This window comes from Gracilinanus agilis, chromosome 2 (assembly GCF_016433145.1).
Source record: "Gracilinanus agilis isolate LMUSP501 chromosome 2, AgileGrace, whole genome shotgun sequence".
Classification (NCBI taxonomy): domain Eukaryota; kingdom Metazoa; phylum Chordata; class Mammalia; order Didelphimorphia; family Didelphidae; genus Gracilinanus; species Gracilinanus agilis.
In genome coordinates this window covers 163,368,414-163,393,027 of record NC_058131.1, presented here as the reverse complement: position 1 = coordinate 163,393,027, position 24,614 = coordinate 163,368,414, and the positions used below count along the sequence as shown (strand labels likewise).

The 24,614-nt window shown below is 37.6% G+C and overlaps 1 protein-coding gene across 1 annotated transcript in view; it reads left to right on the top strand.

Annotated features, from left to right (window-relative positions):
* The window catches only part of PSD3 (pleckstrin and Sec7 domain containing 3), a 377,954-nt gene extending 361,409 nt beyond the window's left edge, over positions 1 to 16,545 (top strand). Inside the window, exon 14 of the mRNA XM_044659529.1 lies at positions 16,252 to 16,545. Within this exon, the coding sequence (XP_044515464.1) occupies positions 16,252 to 16,467 (216 nt within the window). The 3' untranslated portion in view covers positions 16,468 to 16,545. The remainder of the gene's footprint in view (positions 1 to 16,251) is intronic.
* The last annotated feature ends 8,069 nt before the right edge of the window (positions 16,546 to 24,614 follow it).

Genomic DNA, 24,614 nt, shown 5'->3' with positions numbered 1-24,614 from the left:
AAGCCTGACTCTCAATCTACTGAGTCACCCAGCTGCTCCCTCAATTTCTATTTCTTAATCTATAAAAAGAAAGGGGTTAGACTAGATTATTGCGAGGGGCCCCTTGAGCTCTAAAATCTTATTATTCCATAAAAAGGTATTGATTGCCATATAAAAAGTAAAAGAAAGCCTTCAAAAATGTCAGTACCATTGGTCACAGTGTCATTCCTTTAAGAAATATGGCAGTGTGTTTGGCATGATAAATACATACATAATCCAGATCAAATTCTTAACATCTCCAAGAAGGAGGGAGATGGGAAGGAAAAGAGGGAGGGAGACAATTTAGATCTTATAATGTCAGAAAATGTTTGCTGAAAATTGTTGTTACATGTAATTGGGAAAATAATATATCTTTGAATTAAAAGAAATATGGCAAGATTTAGGGATAGGTAAAAACATATAGAAGCTACTACATAAATGTATGTAATTAAAACCACTTAATAACAACGAAATAGTGGCTTTCCAGAGAAAGACCCACACAGATATATCTGGCACCATTATGGTCCACAGCATCATTGGTGATGTCAGAGTAGGTTGGTTATTGTTGGGGGTGAAAGGAATGAAGATGGGGGATGGTTTAAATCCAGAGGACAGCAATTAGAAAAGAAATCACCTAATCTCTTTTATGGGGATAACACCTATCTTTGAAGCTGTACAAAAGGGACTTGAGCAATGGACATTTTATATACGGTGGAAATGAATGGAGAAAGAAGGAAGAGCAGCCCAACAGTGCCAAGCTGGAAAGAGCAGGAATTAAATGGCCTCAGGATGGAAGGATTTCACCTAGATTGTTTCTAAGGAAAGCTCTCTCTCTTTTTTCCTGAGCATCATTGCAGTCAGGTGGCGGTGTTTGTTACTCTGAGATCTATGGATGCTTTATCTTCTTTTTGTGGGCAGGGCTGAGAAGAATGTGGAGGGAAAAGCTAGAGACGGCTCTCATCTTCCAGGGATTCTTTGCTGAGGAAGATGTGTGTGTCATGAGAAATACTTTGTTAGTACAGCTGGAATGCACCTGCTGTCCTATAGTTTAGTGTGGAAACTTGGCCAACAACATAAATACTGTCAATTACCTTAAACACAAGAAAATAGCTGATTGACAGAGACCAGGGAGCTGAATAATCCATACATTTTTGTTGGCTTGTTTATAGCAAATTCTCTGTTTTATTGTGACTCTGTGCCACCATCAAGGAATAGCTAGCTGGCTTTCCTATCATGCCATCTTCTATTCATTGAAGCAAACATTCTAAAAGTGCCTATTTATGTGCAAGGTTTAAGAGATTCCATAGAAAAAATGAACTCTCCTTGCCCTCAAAGAATGTATATTCTACAAAGGAGGGTGGGATTCAGTAGGGATACAGATGGTACATAATAGGAGGATACTTCTATTTAGGTAATGTTCCTAAATGGAGCTGTGTGAAGGAACATCTCAATACTACACTAAATTCCACAAGGTTTCCAGACTTCTACAACTTTACTGTTATTAGGTTGTAACCTCTCCTAAGATAAGAGAGAAAGATATCAATTCCCTGAGTCCTTAAATAGAAGAGCAAAGGGAAATGCTATTTACTGAATTAAACATTAGGAATAGGCACCCTGGAGAAAGTCACATCCTAGCCTGGAGCCCAATGCCCTCTCCTTTTACAAAGCCCATTACAAAGGTAATTCTATATCCAACTCTACAAGGAGACGCTAAAAGCTATAATACTGGGGAAAGCGAAGGAGGTTTTAGACTACCCCTGCTTTTAGAATTTGACTGCAGTAAAAAATAGATATGATTTTTGCATTGCATTTTGTATCACGTAATGAAAAAAGGACCTTAAGAAACTGAATTGGAATCTGTAGATAAATACATATGCATTGGAAGGGAAAAGGAACCTAGCAACAGTATTTCTTGTACCAGTTCTGAATAGATGAATAAAGTAAGCAAGACCGCCCGGTGTAGAGGCAGAAAAGGCAGCCACCTTTGCACTGTGACTAGAGGGTCACAGAAGTGATTTCCTCTTCAAAAAATACCTCCCCTACCAGTTTGCCAGCAAGGCACTATTTATCTGCAAAGCCCCTGGGAAAATGTCAATGAATTAAGGAGGCAAGATATTATAAATAGCAGTCAAGAGGCCTGTGTTCCAATCTCATTTCTGTCCCTAACTTGCTGTATAAATTCAGGCAAGTCACTTTATTTTTCTAGACCTTGCTTTCCCCATCCAAACCCAGTACTTTGAAATCAAAGATTTGTGAAACAGATGCAAGTTATGCAAGTTCTAATATGAAAGGAAAATTAGCTCCTTACTTTCTGTGTGGGATTTCTTGGTCAAGTTTATTGACCACCTGCCTTGAAGTCTTGTGGGCAGCAAGGTGGTGTAGTAGACAGAGCCCTAGGCTTGGAATCAGGAACCCTCATCCTCCCAAGTTCAGATCTTACCTTAGACACTTACACTTGCTAGTTGTGTGACCTTGGCCAAGTCACTTAACTTTGCCTCTCTTTCTTCATCTACAAAATGAGCTGGAGCAGAAAATGGCTAATCACTCCAGTCTTTGCAAAAAATACTCCAAATGACATCACAAATGTATGCAACTGGAAAAAAAATGAACAACATTTTCATTTAAAATATGTAAAGAATGATCAATTCAATGAGAGGTTAGTGAAAATAGAGATGTAGCTGTTTTTCTCATTCAAGTTCACTAACTCCCTGACAAAGATCAAGATCCCCTGTTATTGAGTACAATAGATCTAACACTTCCCTCTTTTGGACATCATATTCTGCTAATGCAGCTGAAGATTACATTAACTTATCAAATGATAAGTTCTTTCCTTGTTCAGTTTTCATCCTACCAAAAAAGCTCATTTTTCATAATAATGTCAGGCTACTTCCCCCCATCTTTACTTCTGTTTATTTTTCCATATTCAATTATAGAAATTTATATTATACAACCAGATGTACTTTAGTGTGTCAGTTTTCTACCTAGAGTGTGTCATCTACTTTCTTAGGTATATTAACTCCTTTTTACCTGTTTTCAAAACTATATTATATGTCAGGTACATGGATTTTGGTAAATAATTTATGTTATCTGGCATGAGAAATAGAGATGCTTTTGTCAACTCAGGCACTAGAATTCTACATAGTAATATGTAGCCTTTCTAAAATTATCAGTGGTTTTATATTGAAACATACTTTCAAAATATATTTGAAAATATAAGAGAATATTAAACATCATTAGAGTCCTTTGCTGTAACTGCTGTAAAAGCAGAATTCATTTTAAGGCTAGAAATGGATTTTGTCATAAGTTTTGTGCCTGGAGCACTTAATATTGTGTTTACCTATCTCTCATCATTATGACTCACATCTGGAACACTTAACAGATGACTAAGGTTATCTTAATGGGTGTCTTCATGGTCAAGGCAGACCTTGGGCAACATTTTGAAATAAGTGAGATGAATCTTTGGTATCTTCCACTTTTTCTATTCATAACATTCTATGCCCTCCTAATGCCTTTTTTCTGTCTCCAAGAAGCTGTTCTGTGTTCTGTTTCTATAGGAACTCACTCTCAGAAAGCTTATCAACCAGTGTCCATTTAGCTTTGGTTTTGACTGATAAGCTATTAACTTCAGATATTCTCCCTTTCATAGGTATTCCCAGAGACCAAACATTTTTCAAGATCTAAAGGATTAGATCTCTAATGATAGCATTTTGGGAACTATAAAAACCCAATAGAAAAAGTATTTTTGTGGGGGGAGAGGTGAGATCTTTCAGAAATCCCATCCCATATATGGCCATAGAGATGGTAAATCTGGGAATCCAAAATCAGCATTAGCCTTGGTGCTAGTTGCATGGTTCTTTATTGAACAATTTGAGCTTCATGCTTTAGGGGATTCTTGACCTCATCAGGGTGAGATTTCTCTTCCTCTATATAGAGCATCACTCATCAATAACTTCTCATTCAGCATAATAGTGTTCCATGCCTTTTCAGATTCTGCATAGAAGATTTGCTGAATACTAGAGACTTACTGAGGTCTTTTAATATCTCCCACATACTAATAACATTATATAGGACCAATCCACCTTTTTCTGCTCATATGTATAATCAGTGATGTCTCTTATTATTCTTATATTGTGGATTGTTGACAACTATCATGTATATTTGTGTTGTCTTTTGGGTAAATTATGAATTTTTCTTCAAAGAGTATGATGTTTTGGGAGTCACAGTCATATAGAAGTATGTCAAGAACAGATTTAAGTTGCAGATATTGGCTCTGGTGTTGAAAAATCACTGAAAATACAATACAGTTCATGAAATGAAACTCAGACTACAAAATTCAAGTCAATTCAACAAGTATTTATTTAGGTATATGGGGCAGCTAGATGGCACAGTAGATAGAGTGTCAGGCCTGGAGTTAGGAAGACTCAATTTCCTGAGTTCAAATCTGATCTTAGGCACTTACTAGCTATGTGAATATAGGCACTTAGCCCTGTTTGCCTTAATTTCCTCATCTGTTTAAATGGGCTGGAGGAGCAAAAGGCAAACCACTTGAGTTTCTTTGCCAAGAAAACAACAAATAAGATCACAAAGGGTTGGACACAAAAGAAAAATGGCTGAACAACAACCACTACAAGGCATTATATTAGCCACTGGGCTATTAAAACAAAAAAAATAATAATTTATATCCTCAAGGCCCCAAAGTTAAGAATTTTTGCACTAGAGCTACTACTTGTGTGACCTTGGGCAAATAAGTCATTTTAACCTCCTTCAGTTTATTCATCTAATGAATGAGTATGTTGGACTAGATGGCTTCTGAAGCCCTTTCGAGCTCTAAATTTATGATCCTATGATCTTTTCTATTTCATTGCCTATAGGGAATTCCTTTTCATTTGTAATTTGCTCACGATGTCCCCTCTAACAGTTGGAAACACTTTTTGCAAGTGTTTGTCCTAATAATCAAAGAATTGTTGAAAAAAACAGTGGTTGCATCTATCAAGAACTTCGGATGATCTTAACATAAACATTAATTACTCCTCGTTGAAAGAAAGGTTTTAAGGGTGCACATTGCTCATCTAAAGTCAAATCATTTTTTAATCAACAAACAGAAGATATCTTCTGTATACTTCTCAGTCAACTGAATTCTGCTATAGAAAATCATCTTCAAAAATGCCTCCAAAAAGTTCCCATATTTTAATGCAGGAGATTATTGAGACCTATAGATTTCATTCTTGATTACTTGTTTGGGTAATAATTGGAATTTTTTGGGAATATTTCCCTCTTTAGGATATCTTGAAAATCTAAATGTCTATTAAAAACTCTCACCTTCAGCCCTGATTTCTTCTGTACATATTTGTTTAGCTCCAGTTGCTCTTCCCAGTTTTATCTTCTTAAATCACACTTACATTTCTTCCTATAGTAATAATTCACACTTGTGAGTAAACAAAATAGCTGTGAGGGAAAGGTATTTGGTAACAAGCTTCTGGCTTCCATCCTCATCACACAGCTGAATGTGCTCTCTTTATGATTACCACTGATCTGTTCACTGTCAGGTCCGATGGCCTTTTCTCAGTTTTGTTCTTGACTTCTCTGCAGAATTTAGCACTGTTGCTACCCCAGCCCTGCTTCATAGTTTTTCATGACCCTCTTATCTAACCTATATTCCTTTTTTTTTTTTTTTGCTGATCTAATGGCCTTCCTTAACTAAATCATCTGCTCACATTAATTTAATAGATATTCTCCCCTCCCTAGATTTTCACACCCTGCTGTCTTCCTTTTCTTTTTTTGCTGACCTGATGGCCCTCCTTAACCTATTGATTTGGTCCCATGGGTTTCTTTTTAAGGTTAATGTAATGTTAGATCAGTCACTTATTTTGCTTAACCACATATTTCAGCTTCCCCTTAAACACTGTCCCCTACCATTGGCTCCCCTCAGTTAGTAGCTTAGAATCATCTTCCTTGGTCATTTTGAGAGCAGAAGTTAAGCACCTACCAGCAGCACAATGTCCTCTTCTCTCTTTATTATTCTTCTCCAACTATCTTCTATTTTTTTAAAACCCTTTCCTTCTTTCTTAGAATCAAAACTAAGTATTGGTTCCAAGGTAGAAAAGCGGGAAGCTCTAGGCATGGCTCCTAATCTCACTACTAAGAAATATCTGAGGCCAGGACCTCCCTTCTTCAGGCCTGGCATCACCTCGCTGTCTCCTATTTACTATTTCTAAGGGTACTAAACCCCCCACTCCTGCTTCTCCAATTGGGGGGTGGGGTGCTGCCATGGTCTTCTTCATCCAGATGTGATAGAAGAGTTGGATATAAAACACTCTAATTATTCAGGCAAACATTTTGGTAAGGACACTAGCCATGAGTTCATATTAAAAATGCAACTGAAACCCTCTCTACTGAGCCTGGGAGGGGAGATTTCTGCCCTGAGATTTGCTTGATAGCCACAAACCTAAACTCAAAATTAAATATGCAGTTTATTTGGTTTACTGCTGTTGTATTTTGAATGGGATAGGAAATAAAAAACATTGAGATTTGACTTATAAACAGTTTTATCTTTGGGAAATATAAATGCTTTTATTCAATTGGGTGGGGAAAGGATAAGTATACACAACTGAATTTTCTGCATCATCTTATAAAATGCCGAGTAAAGATGATCTGCCATCATAACTTGTGCAGCCAATGGTTTTTTTAAGTCTATACAAATCTCCAGAAATACATAAGTGGCCTGTCGAAGTGTTTAACTAGGAACTGCTAGTTTTAGTCTTACCTTCTTGCCAGATGACTTTTTAACATTTGTTTTGAAAAGGGGAAGAATGATAAGAGGAAAAATTCTAGATTTTATTTATTTTAGAGTAGGGACTGAAGGCAAATAGAAGAACTGGGAAATAAGTCAAAATTGCCAAAGCAGTTTCATCATCATTTGGGATGCTATTTTCTTTTCCATGAAACAAAGGTCAAAAGATACTTTTCCCAATGTATAAAGTTCAGAGGATTGGGGCAGCTAGGGTAGTGTATTGATTTCCAAGGCTAATGCCAGGAAGATTCATCTCCCTGAGTTCAAAATCTGGCATTACCCACTTACTAGCTGCATGACCCTTGGCAAATCACTTAATCCTGTTTACCTCAGTTTCCTCATCTGTAAATGAACAAGAGAAGGAAATAGCAAACTACTCCAGTATCTTTTGCCAAAAAAAAAAAAAAAAAAAAAAAACAAATAGGGTCACAAAAGGTCAGACACAACTGAAATGATTGAACAACAACAAGGTTTGGAAGAATACGTTTGTTCCATCCAAGCACTCACATTTATTGGTGGATATCATTAGTTCCCTTTCAAAAATACCAACAAACATTTCTTTATCATTTTTTCCTTGCTGTCTAAACTTTGAAAATGTCTGATCTAATGGTTTCTAAAATGAAGACTCAAATGATATGTAATACTACCTTCCACCTGCTAATCCTACTTGACAATGTATTTTAGTCTTTATTGGGTGTTTGGTCTGCATATTTGAGGAAGATAACTGTCTTTCCCCATTGGTTATAAAATATTTATTGAGAACCTGCTTTACCAAATAGACTTAGCACAAGTTTGGAAAGGATACACTTAATCTCAAGAAAGAAATCTGTCAGTAAAAGGAAACACCTTTAAGCTTTTGAGTCATTAGTTACTTTTGTGACCTGTAGTGGTACATGGAGCTATCATGGAAATGTAACACACCTTGAGAGGGAATTTAAAGTCTTAAAGGCTGGTTAGGGAGAGACAGAATACTCAAATAAAGCAGCATAAGACAGTATGTGGATGATAGATAAGGAAAAGGAATAAGTATAAAGTTGTATTTCAACAAGATGACAAGACCTACAAGTTTTTTTTAAACCCTTAACTTCTGTTATTGGCTCATAGGTGGAAGAGTGGTAAGGGTGGGCAATGGGGGTCAAGTGACTTGCCCAGGGTCACACAGCTGGGAAGTGTCTGAGGCCAGATTTGAACCTAGGACCTCCCGTCTCTAGGCCTGACTCTCAATCCACTGAGCTACCCAGCTGCCCCTCCAAGATTTTTTTGATAGAATTCTTTTAGAGTAAGTACATGGCTGAAAATCTTATTCCTAGTATTAGAGAATGCTTAAGGAAAAGAATTAAAGATACACATTGGGCCTTATTTATATCTTGGCTTTTACAAAGACCTAGGATGTGTTCAAGAACAGGAAGTCAAGTGAGAAAAGTAGACACCACATTAATCTAACATCCTTCATACCTCTTCTAGACATTTGCTGTATTCAGGATTAACTAATTGGGGAATTTTGTGGTTATTTAGTCAATTAGTTGGGCCTGCCTCTATTGTGACCCCCTTTGGGGTTTTCTTGACAAAGATCCTGGAGTGGTTTATCATTTCCTTCTCAGCCTTATTTTACGGATGAGGAAACTGAGGAAAACAGTGTGAAGTGGTTTGCCCAGAGTCACACAGTCAATAAGTATCTGAGGCCAGATTGGAATTCAGGTCCTTCTTTCTCCAGGCCTGGCACTCAAGCCACTGTGCCACCTCATTGCCCGCATCTCCTAGGATCTGAACACAATCTCTCTCTGAGAAGGTTGAACAGAAAATGTCTTCCTTTTGGTTTATTTATAAAGTATAGATGAAATCACAGCCCTTGGCTTTCTTTCAGCAAACCATCTATCTGTCTGATACATTTATTCTCAGTTTCGGGAACACTCACTGATCTGGGATGGGTAGATAGAGTCCCATTTGAAAGGACAAGATGACGTTTTAGGGTCCCTTCACAGTCTAGAATTCTCTGACTATGAAGAAATGAGAGTCATCAGCTTTTAACTAATATATGAATAATAGCAATACTAATAGCTCCTCTTTCTGGAATACTTTTAGGTTTATAGAGGACCATATTTAGACCTCTAAATGATGCAATAATATAGGTTCTCCAGGTATGATTATCCTCATTTTCCAGTGAGGAAAGCATCTCAGAGAAGTCAAGAGACTTACTTTTAATCCAACTAGTAACTTTATTGGAGCTAGGATTCAGGTTCAAATCTTCCTGATGTCAGGTCCAGCTCTCTAAGCATTAAATGCCCATAAAAATGAGACATTTCTCTGTGGAGCTCCAGGAACATATATCATTGCTTTATTAATAGAGGTTAAAGAGAAGTCAGCAGTATTCGCTATATCTCTGAGCTTATTCTTATTTGATATTTTGCCTTAAATGTACAGTTCAATTAATTAACGTATATATTTTTTCATCCCTGTCCACCACCTGGCTTTGAATATTATTCTAAGACCAAAGGGTATAACTGTTTCTTATTATTTTGTTGGTTTTTTATTTGTTGAGTGCAAAATGCAGACTTCATGCTGTTCAGAAATCCATGAAAAGAATGTTCTCTACCTTATGGAGTTGAAACACTGAATGCAAGGAGTTCTCTAAAGCCAGCTGTATCCACATTGCAGGAGTGACTTTAATTTTCCAATTACCTCTTAAAAAGATGGCTGAGGAACTGACAGCAGTGCCATCAAAGATGCATTACCACTTCTGAATGTCACCTTTGAAATACACCCTTTTTGCTAAAAGAGCTCATTTGAAGACCATTCTGTGGATCAGAGAGAAATTAAGATGAGATGTTGTGAACTCACATGGAAAAATCCCAAATGTTTGTTTTTAAGTTTAGTAAGAAATAAAAATTCTCATTTTGTTTACTTAGCACATAGAGAGTGCATGAGAAGCAAGGTAGTGTAATGAAGAGATTATTAACCTCAGAGTTATGAAGACATGATTTCTAAATTATCCCTCTCCCCCCCACACACACATACAAACACATATACATTTATTAAAAAACATAGTTTATGTCTGTGTTTAACATTTAACAATAAATGTTCTGAAATTAACCTGATTTTAAGATTATAAACCTGGAACTTTTCTCATCCAAACCCTTTGTTTTTCAAATGAGGAAACTGAGGCCCAGAGAAATTAACTACCATGGATATAAATTCAGGTACCTACTGTGATTCCAGGTTTAGGATTTCCCACTCCCCTGCCCAGTCCCATCAGGGCCTTATGACTGACATGAATGAAAGCAAGAGAAGAGATGATCCCAACCCCACTGACTACATGTGCCCTTGAGCCACAGAAGGTATTGGGTTCCCTATCACTGGGTTTCTTCAAACAGAAGACAGATCATTTTGTCAGTGATGTTTATGGTGGAGAGTTCCCCAGTAAAGCTTGGGTTGTATCCAGAACCTTTCTATTTCTGGAGACACAGTAGATAGAGCATTAGGTTTGGAGTTGGAAAGACTCAAGTTCAGCTCTAGCCTCAGACACTGGGCATTTAATTTAACTTCTACCTCAAAATTTCCTTGGCTGTAAAATGGGGACAATAATACCATCTACCTCCTAGGGTTATTATGAAAGACAAATAAGATAGATAATATTTGTAAAGTTTTTAACACAGTATCTGGCATATAGTAGGCATTTCCTAAGTGCTTATTCACCTCCTTTTTGACATTCTAAATTATTATATCTGTGCCTCAGGTTCCTCCACTGTAAAATGAGAGGATTGCCTAGTCTCAATCCATAAGGCCTACTAATGACTACCCTCCCTCCTCTCAGACTTGTTTTGGAGGTCAAATGAAATAATGGGTGTGAACATCTCTTTTTAAAAATGTAAAGCCACTTATTCTTCAGTGTTCACTATTTTTATCATTAAGTCATAAAAACTGTGGCCACAAATAAAAGGTGCATTCATAACTCAGCTGGACTTTATGTAATATTTTGGCTGATACTTACTACCTGTGGAAATCACTTGAATTTTCTGTGCTTTTTTCCCCATGACATCAAATGTTGACCATCACCCCAACTCTCAGGTTAATTTATAGAACATTAGACAACTTTTTTACTATCTTTTTTATTTATTAAATTTTTTTAGTATTTATTATTTTTACTAAAACATGGAAGGTAAAATACATGACTTTTTGAAAGATATTTTACAAATACACCATCTTTTTCTTCCTTCACTTACCTACCACCTTAGTCAGTCAAATGTTTGTTTATTAAGTTTCTACATACCAGGCTCTTGGGAAACAAAGAAAGGTAAAAGGTAGTCTCTGCCTTCAGTCTAATGGGGAACACAACATTCAAACAACTACATATAAAGAAGATACATTCAAGATAAAGTGGAGAGAACAACTGTAAAGGATGAAAAATAAATCCTGAGAAGCAATTATTTGAGCCATACTGACATTTCTGTGTCCAGGCCTGTCTCAGCTTGGCCAAAGCCCCAGTGCTTATGACATCACTGGTATGTTTAGAGTCAAATGACACAGATTTCCCCCCCTTAAAAAGGAGAGTGGTCTTCTGAACATCTCTTCTTAAAAGGGTGACCAGAGAAGGTCTTTTCAATTTCTTATGTGGTAAAAGCCAAGGTCACTTCTTGTAGCTACAAAGCCAACTGAGATATCATAATATCTGGACATTTTCCAGGATGTGCTGCATGTATGCACAGAGTTCCCATTGGCAAAGATATCTTGCCAAGGCATTTTTTATTCACAGTATGACTATTGATTACTGAGTCTCACATACAGTTATTCAGTTAATTAATAATTGGGGTTATTCTTTGTCATTATACTTTAATTACAATTTCTTATACTATTGGTCATCTAAGATTACATGCAGAAGTTATACACATATAAAATATTAATAAACAGTGACTACATCCTAATTAAAACAACTTAACTAAGTTATCTTTTACACAACTAAATTTTAATTCTTGAACTCTGCCATTGATCTGGTGAAGGAGAAAGATTCCATTCCAAACCTGTCTTGATTAAGTCAGAAAAAGATGTTTCTACTTTATCTACTAATCCTCAAATGAGGCCAATGGAAAATAATGAGGAGAACTCCTAGTCAATGCTCTTCCTTCTCAGTTCTTTTGCTGAAATGGTCTGCTGTAGGGGCCAGTTTTTTTACCTGCTCTCCTGGAATTTTGAGATGTAGTGTGCAGGCATTATAGATTTGAATGAATCTGTAGCCCCCTGGAAAACATGGCCCGAATCCCTTATGGGTCTGCCAATGTTAAAAAGAGATCGATCTTTCCCTCAGCTTAATTGTGTGTTAGAGGCAATGTGGGCTTTAGTCTAAACAACACATGGCAGGGTCTGGTTGCCTCTGTTTGTCACAGGCCTTCTTTATAACTCACAGAGCATACAATACCTCCATTTAAAGCTTGCAAATGAATACAACAAAGCCAAGTAGATTTCCTATTTTGAGTACATTTTATGATGACCTAACCCTTCTTCCTGGTCCTCATTTTTATCCTTTTTCTTTTAATCAGGTAGCTCCAAGGCTTTCTTCTGCTCCCTCTCCTACTCTACCTCACCCCTGAATGTTTTGTGCCTTTTGTTTATTGATTGACAGTAATATATTTGGCTCTGAAACCTTGGAGCCAAAGGTGTAGAGTGAGATGGAAAAGGTTTCTATTTTTCTCCTTCATGCATTTTTAAGGTAGATTTTTTTGGAGGTGGTTCTCTTTCCTTATTTTACCAGTTTCTCCAGGATCTTGGAGAGAAAACGAACCCTATCCTACCTTTTTCTTCTGTTCTCCTTTTCAAACCATCCAAAAATTTTGGTTAGAGCACCCTTATTGAATGGCAACCACCGATTTTCTAAATTAAATGCCTTATGCTCATGTCCTTCAGCTACCCATAAACTACACTCAGACATTAAGATTACTTAGTCCCATTTCTGGAGACTGAAACAAATGAAATATAAGCACTCCATTTCTTATAGGATATTTTCTAGCAAGGTAATCTGTAAAATGAATTTTGGTAAAGCAACTCATATTCCCTTTGATTCCTATTTAAAAATTGAAGATATATTCTTATGTTGAGTAAGCATGAGGATAGAGAGAATCTGAAGAGATAAGAATTGTAAACTTTTTGTGAGTAATAATATAAGATGGTAATTAGGCCTTCGTGCTAATGCAAAATACTAGTGCTTTTCTTGGTACTGTGTGAACTCAGGGATTTCTGTTCTATCATCACCCTCAGTTCTTCTCATATGAATATCTCTACATTCTGCCAAATGAGTTGTTCTTTGCTTCTGAACCTTTTCTGTGTGATAGAGAGTGTGGCTAAGTGCTTCAGACATAAATTTTGCCTACTCTTAAATTGCAGTGAGGTTGCTCAGTGGGTAGACCACTGGACCTGGAGTCAGGAAGACCTGTGTTCAAATCCAGCCTCAGATGCTTAACTAGCTAGGTGATCCCAAGCAATTTATTTAACCCCTGATTGCCTCAGTTTCTTCTTTTGTAAAATGGGGATAGTGATAGTACCTACCTCCCAGAGTTGTTGTGAGGGTCGAATGAGATAATAATTGTAGTGCTTAGCACAGACTGGCACTTGGTAAGTGTTATATAAATTGTTAGCTATCTTCTTTATTAACAATGATCTTAATTGCCAAATCTAATGACAATTACACATAGTCCCATAGGGCTTTTTCTGGACCCTCTTTCCCTTAGCACTGTTCCCTCAATGATCTGATGGATTCAATTATCATCTCTATGTAGATAATTATCTGATCTATTTTTCTAACCCTAACCTCTTCAGTCTCTCATCTCCAGTGCATATTGGGCATCTTGACCCATCTGTCCCAAAGACACCTAAAATTCAACATGTCCATGTTTCAGTCTAGACACTTTTATCAGCCTTTTCTATCATGAGAACTTTGGTATTGTCTTGGATCCTTGCATTGCTGTTAGTAGTTAAGTCATCCCCCCCCAAGTTCAGTATTTCTCCTGCTGAACCATGCTGACTTCCAACATAGAGAGCATATAGCATAGGTAGTCTCTACAGAGTACATTCATACCAAACATTTGTCGAATTAATAAGTTAAACATGTGTCTAATTAAATAATTTAAATATTTATTATAATACATTAAATTGAATAAATTTAAAAACACGTATCCTTCTACTAGCAAGACAAGCACAAATCTTCTCTAAACTTTATGGTGATGGTGTCTTTTCCTTCAACATCTAGCTTGATGAATACAGAACTAATAAATATTTGATGATTAAAAAAAAAAAGTTGCAGGCATTGCCTGGTGTCGTGGTATGCTTCAAGTACTCAAAAAGTAACAACTAACTCTGTTCTTCTTATGACCCTCTTAGCCACAGGGTTAGGGGTAGAACTTTTTTTAATTGTTGTCATTCACAGTTATCAATCACACATTATTGCTGTTACTATGTACAACATTCTCTTGGATCTGCTCACTTCCCTCTACATCCTTCACATGAGCCTTTCTAAGTTTCTTTGTAATCATCTCATCTTAATGCCCAATAGTATTTCATCCCAATTATGTACCACAGCTTGTTCTCAGCCATTCAAATAGACATTCCTTCAGTGTCCAGTTCTGTCAGCCCAAAAAGCTAATGTAAATATTTTTGTACAAGTAGGTCTTTTTCCCCAGTCTTTGATCTCTTTGGGATACAGATCTAATCAGGTATGCACATTTTGATGGCCCTTTGAGCATGATCCAAATTCCAAATTGCTCTCTAGAATGGTTGGATCAGTTTATAGCTCTACCAATAGTGTACTAGTATCCCAGTTTTCCACTTCCTCATCATTTATCATTTTCCCTTTTTTGTCACTTTGGTGGGTCTGATAGGTTTGAAGTGGTACTTCAGAGTTATTTTAATTTGCATTCATCTAATTAATGGTGAGTTGGAGCATTTTTTAAATATGATTAAAGATAGTTTTCATTTCTTCATCTGAGAGCTGCCTATTTATATCTTTGACCATTCATCAGTTGAGGAATGACTTGTATTTGACTCAGTTCTCTATATATTTGAGAAATGAGACTCTTGTCAGAAATGCTTGCTATAAATTCCCCCCCCCCCCATTTTTCCTCTTCTAATCTTGGTTACATTGGTTTTGTTTGCAAAATCTTTTACATTTAATGTATTAAATTCATGTATTTTCACCAGATGTCTGCCATATCTGGATCTCTCCCTCGTTCACCTCCTGGCTTCTGTCAAGTCTTAGTTAATATCCTACCTTCTGTAAAAAGCCTTTTCTGACCTCCTTAAGCCTTTGCCTTTTAGATGATCTTCACTTTTCCCTGTCTACACTTTTTGTAAAACCTTTACCTTCTATCTTGGAATTGATACTAAGTATTGGTTCTAAGGCAGAAGAGCAGTAAAAATAGGCAACTGGAGTTCAGTGATTTGCCCAGAGCCACTTAACTAAGAAGTGTCTGATGCCCAATTTCAACTCAGGACCTCCTGTCTCCAGGCCTGATTCTCGAACTACTGAGCTACTTAGTTGACCCCTTCCTCTCTACATCTCACTTATGCAGAGTAGTTTGTATGTTGTCTCCCCCATTAGACCATGAGCTCAAGTTTAGGGACTGTTTTTGCCTTTTTTTTTTAAATATCCCTAGCTCGTAAAATGGTGCCTAGCATATAGCAGGAACTTAATAAATGCTTGATGGCTTGATTTGAAAATGGCCTGAAAATTAATTGTGTTGTTCAAGGTTCTATAGAAACGCTATATTTATAAGGAATTTACTTATAAGAAGAATCCCCTGTAAGGAAAGAAGCTTGCTAAAGAACTATTGTTCCTACACTCTTGTAATTAATGAGTTGTTAAAGTAATGATGAATTTCCTTACAATGAAGTGCTTTTATAAATAAAATAAGTACATAATAATTATTTTTTTTAAATCCTTAACTTCTGTGTATTGGCTCCTTGGTGGAAGAGTGGTAAGGGTGGGCAATGAGGGGTCAAGTAATTTGCCCAGGGTCACACAGCTGGGAAATGTCTGAGGCCGGATTTGAACCTAGGACCTCCCATCTCTAGACCTGACTCTCAATCCACTGAGCTACCCAACTGCCCCCAATAATTATGTTTTGAATGTATGGATAAATAAATTAAGATCAGAGATCTTAAGAGTTGGAAGAAATCAAAGACCTTTAGTGGTCATTGAGGCCAGCTCTCCTCTTTCACTTATGAAAAAGTTAAAGCCTATTAGTTGCTACCAGAAAAATACTAGAGTTGTGCATACATAGCTGTGATCTTTCTGGGATCAACAATTAAGAATTTCTGTCAATTTGGTGGAATTGAGCATTCTTTGGCTATTCAAACTTGATGTCATTAAAATGCTGTTGATTATAACCACATATGTTTGTGTGTAGTATACTAATGGTTATTCTTCTGTGGATTTTCCATTTTTTTTCTCCTTCCCTCAGAAATCCCGCTATGAAATGTATGTCAATCTCCTGAAAGAAGGAGGCAGGAAGCTCTTGGGTGGCAGCGAAGGTGATGGAATGGGACTGAAGAAATCCCACTCAAGCCCAACCTTGAACCAGGAGGCTTCTCCGGTCAGTGTCAAGGTCAAGCGCAATGTCTCCGAGAGGAAGGACTACAGACCAGAAACACCAAGCATTAAACAGAAGGTTACTTAGAATCCATTGGAGACAGGAAGCATTGGTCATGCAGCAGAATATTGTTTTTCAAGATCTTTCTGATAATCTGTGGTTCATAAAAACAATACCAACAAATGATTCTGTGACTAAATGGTGCATTAGTAACCCTTTTTTCTATAGTCTATTTTTGTTGTTGTTATTGTTTTCTGTACATATTGCCAAGGGTTCCTTTTGCTACCTATTTCCTTTGCTTTGAGAATTTGCCATTGGACTACTGATGCACCTTGTTTTGCAAGGGGAAGGGGAACGCTGTTTCCCAATGAATGATGTGATCCTTCCCCTTGGATTTTTCTCCTGTTTGCACACTGCTCTCTTGTTTTATGTATTCCTCAAGTCAGCTGTTACACTTTAAGGGAAAAAAAAACCGTAATCCATTGTGAAAGACTTAACTGGATGAGCCTTGTAGCTTAGCTGGAGTTCATCTAAGTCTGGAGTTAGTATAAGTCTTTGTAAACGAGACCTTGCACAGTCACAGAAGTGGAACTGACCACTGCTAGAAGTTAGAAGAAGGGCTCTAACACTGGGAATGAGAATTTCCCAACATGATGCAGCCTGGAGCGCATTTGAGCACTTATCCAGTTGTGAACCTTGCCAGGAGCAGGGAAGCAGAATGAGAAGACTGCAGGATTGTTAGTCCTAGAAAACTCATGTTAGCTTACTTGAAATACCAGTTCCATTGAGAAGTGGAGGAAAGCAGAGCGAAGTCATTTTGTCAGGGAAGATTAAGGGAAGATTCATTCCAAGTTAATTTTGTTTGCCCAAGAAAGGCGGGCGTATCAGCCATTGGGGAGCTATGTTTGTAGTTCTAGTTTTCATCCAGAGAACTGGAACATGATTCCTACTGTATCCAAGAAGGAATTTGGGATTCTACATTGTCTGGTTATAGCCTTCCATACTGACATTGGGTTCTTTCTTAGGGTATGTTAAATATTTGGTCATTTCTTGGCTGTGTGAACATGGAGGCAGGAGGGAGGTATTCCTTGCCCCCATGTCCAACAAAATATTGTTGCAAATTCCTCTTTATTTTCTTAGGTTTATGCAAAGAAATGAACAAAACAAGGAAAACAACTTTATAAAATAGACAGTTCTCAAAGCGTCTGCAATGGTGCCCTGGTCTTAATAACCCTCCAAAAATATATAATGAAATCTAGATCAGTGGCTGCTGGAAATTCAGTGGTTGCCTATGAGCAACCACTTTTTTGCTCAGTTCATCATTTTGGTCCTTTCAATAGAAAATAGATGACCAGACCACTTAGCTCACTACTCCTGTAGGCCCACACCACTTTCCCTATACTTTGGGTATTAGTAAAGGAAATTCTTCCCTTTGGCATTCAGGGGAAGATATACACAAGAAATGGAGACTTGTAGAGAGAAGGGAGCAAGAGAGACTTTGGCGGACCATGAATAAGGAGTCTTTCCCCACCCTGCTTGAGCAGTATAGTCAAAATGAATGAAATCACTTTGAAATTTAGTTACATTGAATCACATGTACTTCGACCAAAGAATTAAATGCTATGCAAGGGTGGCATTGTTCTAAGAAATGAGAAAGAATTAGCTTTAAAAACCAAAACAATCTTTTTTTTGAAGTGGCAATTGGCAGTTAAGACTTTACAAATCCTTAATTTAAGTGGACTGTTTATTAAAATGTACTTCTGCCATATATGAAAACAAACTGAATGTTTATTTGATGCCTGAAGGGTGGGTGGAAGTGGGGTAGGGACAGAAGAGGGGGAGAATCTCATCTTTCAGAGGTTATAACTTCTCACATGACAATAGGTCAGGCTTTTGACAAAAGCCCTATAACTGACCATCTTACTAAAACGGACCACATTTTCCCCAAAACTCCAGAAACTGAGCAAAAACAAGGTTGGATTTTTTCGTGGTGTGTGGCCCAAAGTATCTTCCTCTCTGTAACTGCTGTCTGAATCTATAAGCCTCCCTACACCTCATGAAATAGGAAGTTCCTCCCCTTCTAAACACTCTTCCCATTTGAATTTCTAGCCTACTGTCTGCTTATGTATTTATCCTAAGCTTAACATGTCAGAAAGAAGTACTTGGACAGTGCTACATCATGTCAGTCTGAGTATCTGAACTCAAATAATTGCTCTGCTTGTTGCTTCAATGTATGTACGTATTCAATGTGGGTGTCTCTGTATATTGTGTGTTTGCGTGCATTTTGCTTACAACATATGATACACATTAAATGGTACCTTGCCTACAGTATTACTGGTATTTAGACTAATCCTAGAACTATTTGGCTAGCCTCAGCATGAATAAGGCATTATTTCTATTGCCTTCTTCATGGAAGCCTTTTTTTTTAACTTCTGATTATACTGATGAATTATTCATCTGGATTAGAAAGACATACCTTTATATATTTAAGCTGCTGTGTACTATGTTTATGTAAGTTTATTTTAGAAATAATGAATACAGAAATTGCTGTTGTGACCCAGGGTCATCACTTGCAATGTCAGTCCATCATCAGTTGTTGGGCTAGGAGCTCCCTTCCTTCTTCGAACCCCTGGTTAGTCCTAGTCACATCTGATTCTATAGGAAACAATCTTCACAGAGTTATAGTAAGACTAGCTCAGAACCTTAAAGGAACTACAGCACTGGTTTTCACTCATGGAAGTCTCTTTCTTATGGCATCTAGCCAAGGAAGATGAGACAAGGTTCTTCCAGAGCTTCTTTCTCCCTGCTGCTTTATTTCACGGTACAGAGGAACTCTTTTTCCTTTTTTGATGAGGTACTTCCTTCATAAACCCCTCCCCATGGCTTCTCAGCCCCCTACCTCACCTTCCAGGAGCTGAAGGCATCCAGATGGGCCTGAGTTCCTCTGATCTGTGGCAGACCTCTGATAACCCTTGACTTAAAATTGATCCACCTTGCTTTGAATTAGAAGAAAGTTGATATTAGTTTGTCACTGTTTAATAGTCTTGTTGCTGAATCTGACCAACATAAATGTTTCCTTTTTTTTTAAATGAAGAACTTCAGAGTTAGGGTTCCTACCTAACATGCAGAGTTCTATAGGAATGTTTTATTGGGAATTGAGGTATTTCGACCCCAGCTCATAGATCTTCCTGGGATTTTGTGTTTAAAAAACAAACTCACCTTACAAGCCACACAGTATTTCTTTCCATGTTCTTGTATCTTCATTCCAACAGGTGGGATACACCTGGAGTGACAAAATAATGCATGATATATTTTAGTATTTTCTTTTGCCATTATGAATACTTATCAATGAACTAGTGCCATCTCAAAAGGAGCACTCTGATTCTCTCAGGCTCTGAAAGTGGTGAAGGTCAGTCAGTAGGTGGTCAAGGATTTAGCTTCTGGTACTATCCAGCATCGATGAAACTGATTGACCCAGTATATGGTCAGTAGCACTATCCTTAGAGTTCTTTAATTATCACAGTTCTTGGGCTATCTAATCTCTGGACAATCAATCCAGAAGGCTCAGGACTTCTCAGGAACAACCTGAGGGAAACAATTATAAATGGAGAATCTGGCCTCTCCTGAGTGGATAAAGCAAAGGCCGGCCAACCTCTTAGGTGGGACTCATTTGGTTGGACCAATGTTATATTCAATGTGCCTCCCTGCGTTTAGGGAGTAGGGGAAGGTACTAGGTAGAAATAGGAGCCTGATAAGAAAGGGGCCCCTCATTACTATGCCAATGAAATGATGCTCAGGTTTTGCTCTGGGAGCAAACACCAATTGGGTGGTGCCTGTGGAATAATTCACAGGACACTCACCTATGAGCAACCAGCTCCACCTTCTCTGACTTTTCCTTTTTTGGCTTAGGTGAGAGGTTCAAAGATGCACCTTGAAAAAAAATTACCTTACTGCCAAGTCTAGGGATTCAATTTGCTCATTAAAAAAAAAAAAATTCCTTTAGCCATTTGTTGTTTTTTTTTTTCTTTCTTTTTTAAAACACCACCGAAATCCTCATTATACTGGATTGCCAAGAACAAGGTCTAAAAGAGGTATAGTTTTGTTTCCACTTTGAAACTACTTTGGTCCTGACTTAAACCAGTAGCCTGGGACCTTGGTAAAGTACATACCACTTTTCTTTTAAGTTGGGCAATGAGTTAGTCAATTTAGTCTTCAAATGCCAGGAATATTTCTCAACCTCTAAAAGCTACTATAAGGAGAGCACAGAAGTGATTCCTTATAGTAATCAAAAATAAAGTTTGTTCTTAGTGGTGCTATATTGGACTTAAATAGTTCCTCCTTTCCCTGCATGAGATTCCAAGTCACTTGAGCAGGAAATCACCCCAAGTTTGTACTACAGCTAAACAAGCCCCCTCGCTTATAAACCTTGCTCTGAAATAACCTGCTTTTCTTAAGACGGACCCAAACCGCTTACCTGCCCAAGATTTTGTGATTCCCTTTCCTCTCACTTTTTAAAGTCAGACACCAGCACATCGACAGAAGGGCCTTTGAGGGGCCTGACTGCTGATGTACAAAAATGAGAAAAAAGCAACAAAGAGCAGCTTTTTGATTCCTTCCCAGCTCCCAGATACCTTCTTCAACCTCTCTTCAATCTCTTTCTCTCTCTCTCTTCCATTCATCTCTTCTCTCTCTCTCTTCAATCTCTCTCTCACTAGTGAATTTTTAGGTCTTCCTATACCTATAGTCTCCATGACCTATTTGGATGATCTTCTTAGGATAGCACTCTGGCCCATTGCATGCTGGGAGTTGGTCTTCCTTGGAGAGAATTTCAGTAAATACTTGAACCTGCATGACAGATTGTAGACTTGAATGCAACAGTAAGATAGTATTACAATATATGTAACTATACTTATGATAGGATTCCTTAAGTCTCTCTGGTTCATTCATGATAATTTAAATGTATCTGCAGTAACATAAAGATTCACACCAGATAATGTGTCATGTCACAGAAAAGGCTATCTGCCATCTCTAACTAAGTATATGTGTGTATGTATATATATGTGTGTGTGTATGAATATATTTGTGTGCATATGCATCACTGTGTGGTTTGCATATCAGTATATGGTACATGTAAACATCAGAAAGATTTTAAATTTTATTTTCTCAATAACTAGTGTGACTTTTAAAAAGCCTCATAGGATTGGTTATATAGAGTTCAGCCATTAAGAGTGTATAGTAGCATTGTTTTATTAATCTAGAATTCTAATGATATTTTGATTAAAGGATTTTTTTTAATTGAAAAAATCATACGTTACAAAATTCTGTCTGAATTTCAAAATCTCTGGGGCAAAATGACTAGCCACAGAGTAATAGTTTCATGAAGCTAGTTTTCTATATATGTATATATATGCTTTTATATATACATATATTTACACCAAGAAGAGAGAGCTCATAGTGGTTTGGAAAGTACAGGGGAATAAATGAAAAGAAAAACAGGAGGCAGCCTGTCTAGTCTTGAATAGTTGCCAAAATTTAAAAAAAAAAAAGGGAAAAAATAGATATCAGATGAAGTAGATAGTTTTGACTTGGGCTTATTACAATGTGTGATCAATTAAAGCACACCTTCTTTATTGCCGTAATTAGTCCAGGAGAACAGAGATTTTTAGGAATGCTAGAGAGGCTGACAATGTCATTTATATATTTGTGTATATTTCATAGCTGAGAAGCTTAGTGCTTCTCCTGACCCTCTGAAATGTAAAATATCACAAACGTGGCACCTTGCTGGCTGGGATCTTCCCAAGGCTGGACCGCGATGTTCTTCAATTCAAAACTCTATAAATTAGAACATCTCCATGAAAATATTGTAACATTTTAGAACAGGCTATGGAGTCAGTTAAATAGCGAATATTTTTGTACTTCAGTATCACTGTTTTTCTGCCTCTCCCCAAAGATGAGCCACTGCCTTAGTTGTTTAAGCTTATTGCCTGTCTTATAGTGTAGAAATATATAACCAGAGACTCAGATCTATTAACTAGCATGTTGGGTGTTTTTAAAGCAGTGACTGAGAGTGAGAGAGTGTGTGTGAGTGAGTGTGTGTGTGTGTGTGTGTGTGCGCGCATATGGTTTGAATGCAATGTCAGGCTTGTTTTCAGACACACTGCCCCAAGTTCTTTGCTTCTGTTTCTGAGAAGTAGAGGCTAGAAGGGCAGAATAATTTCACAGCTCTGAACAGAGGCAGTATGTCAGCTGTTTTGTTTGTTTGTATTCACTCTGTAGTCTCAACCTTTTTTTTTTTTTCCAATTTGTTATGTTTTCTTCTTTCATTTTTAAATTTAAGTAGACTGGCTCTGTGGCCAGTTAGCAGAGTCCCAGTTCTGCATGGATAGGTTTCATTTTTGGAAATATAGAGATTTATATAAACATCCCAGTTCACAAATGACATAAAAGGAGGAGGAGTTAGTGGAGATGTTTCTCTTTTATGCCTTAAAGCCTTTAAAATGAGAGGACTCTTGAAAAAGCCATGAAGGGTTTTTTTTTTTGTTTTTTTTTTTGGTTTATTTGTTTTGGGGTTGTTGTTTTTTTAAGCCAAGTAACCACTATGTAGACATGTGAATTCTCTAAGTTGGTTTTTAAAATTTCTGTTAGGAAAATTGGAATCTTTAAATCTAAAGAAACAAGAACTGACCAAACTAAAGTGTGGGTGAATTGAAGTTTCTCCCATTTGGCTTATATATTCTAGTTATAATTCCAAGTTCCTTGCCCTAGAGAGGTGAGGCATCAGTTTTCCACATACTTAGAGTATAGAAAAAAATGTTTACACATATTTGGGACCTCCAGCAGACATACACCTGTGCGCACACACACACACACACACACACACACACACACACTGCGAATGGTCTGAATTATGCAAACCCAACTTCTTAAGGTTCAGATCATAGTGTTCAAAACAGTTGATGATCAAGGGTCCAAGAACTAAAACATAAAAATCTTTATCCAGGGTTTAGTAGTTATTTGAGCTCTTATATTTTGACTTGCACTTTTTACTGATCAATAACTATGCGTGTACACCAGACAGATCCTTTCATATGGTACCACTAGGTTAGAGCTTTAGATAATGCATGAACAAAGCTCACCAGTATCTCATGGCAGCCAAGAAAAGTTCTGGAAGACCTCTTTCCTGGGAAGGAAGTACTGTTGTGACCAAGCCCCTTTTGGGGCAAAGAGCGAACATGCAGGGAAGGGAGAGAAGAATCTGCTCCAGAAAAATAAAAGGTTAGTTTATCCATGCCCTCTTTCAACTCAGAGCTGCAAAAGTAATGATCATACTGAAAAGCAGTTGGGCATTCATAGGAAAAAAAAATGCACTTTTTTTTGGTCAATGATAAAAATGAAAATGGATGTTGGGAAGGACATTAATGAAGGTACACTTTCCTTTGCAGGGTAGATGATAAATTCTAAATAATTTCCATAAATAAACACTCAGCTTCAGTTCCTAAAAATGTTATTTTGTGGAGAGAATTTTGAAGTTTAGCTTTTCCTTTTTAATTTCCACACCAGCTCCTGAGCCTTCTGGGTGGTGGTTTCATTTCTGAGGAGTAAAACTGGAGTCATCTCCCATGAAGACTGCCATAATGTGGGATGTTCCTCTCCTCTTTAGCCCCGTATGCCCTAAGAGCTTTGAGCCTATAATAAGGTGTATCAGACTGCAACCATGGAGGTCGCTGCCCCTCATCTTGTCCTTTAATTCTGAGCTCCTTCACTGAGCAACACGTGAGGGTTTCCAAAGCTGATTCCTCTACCTTGGGAATTCAGCCGGGCACCAGCTGCGAGAGTGTGAGGCACTCATTGAAAGGCATTCTCCAGTTTAGTTGGCCAAGGTCAAGTGTCAGTGGAATCCAGTCATCTCAAAATCACGATGCACATGAAATGACATAGCGGAGTTCTTTTTGCCATTGGGCATTCTGGAAATGAAATAGGAAAAGACCCAATTGATATTTCATTTCCTTGGGTAGTACCAGAGAGCCCTTTAAAACACTCTTGTGCTCATCAGTGTTGCTCAGTCCAGAAGAGAAGTTCAGAGTAAGGCTGGCACCCTCCATCACCAACAAGCAGCTTTTTTCTGCCTCCTGTTTTAGAAATCTCTTTCTAGAACAGTAGTTGAGAGTTCCAGCAATGACGCAAGCTGAGAACCTCCATCCACAGCATAAAACTTGTGCTGTGGTTTAGGCAGA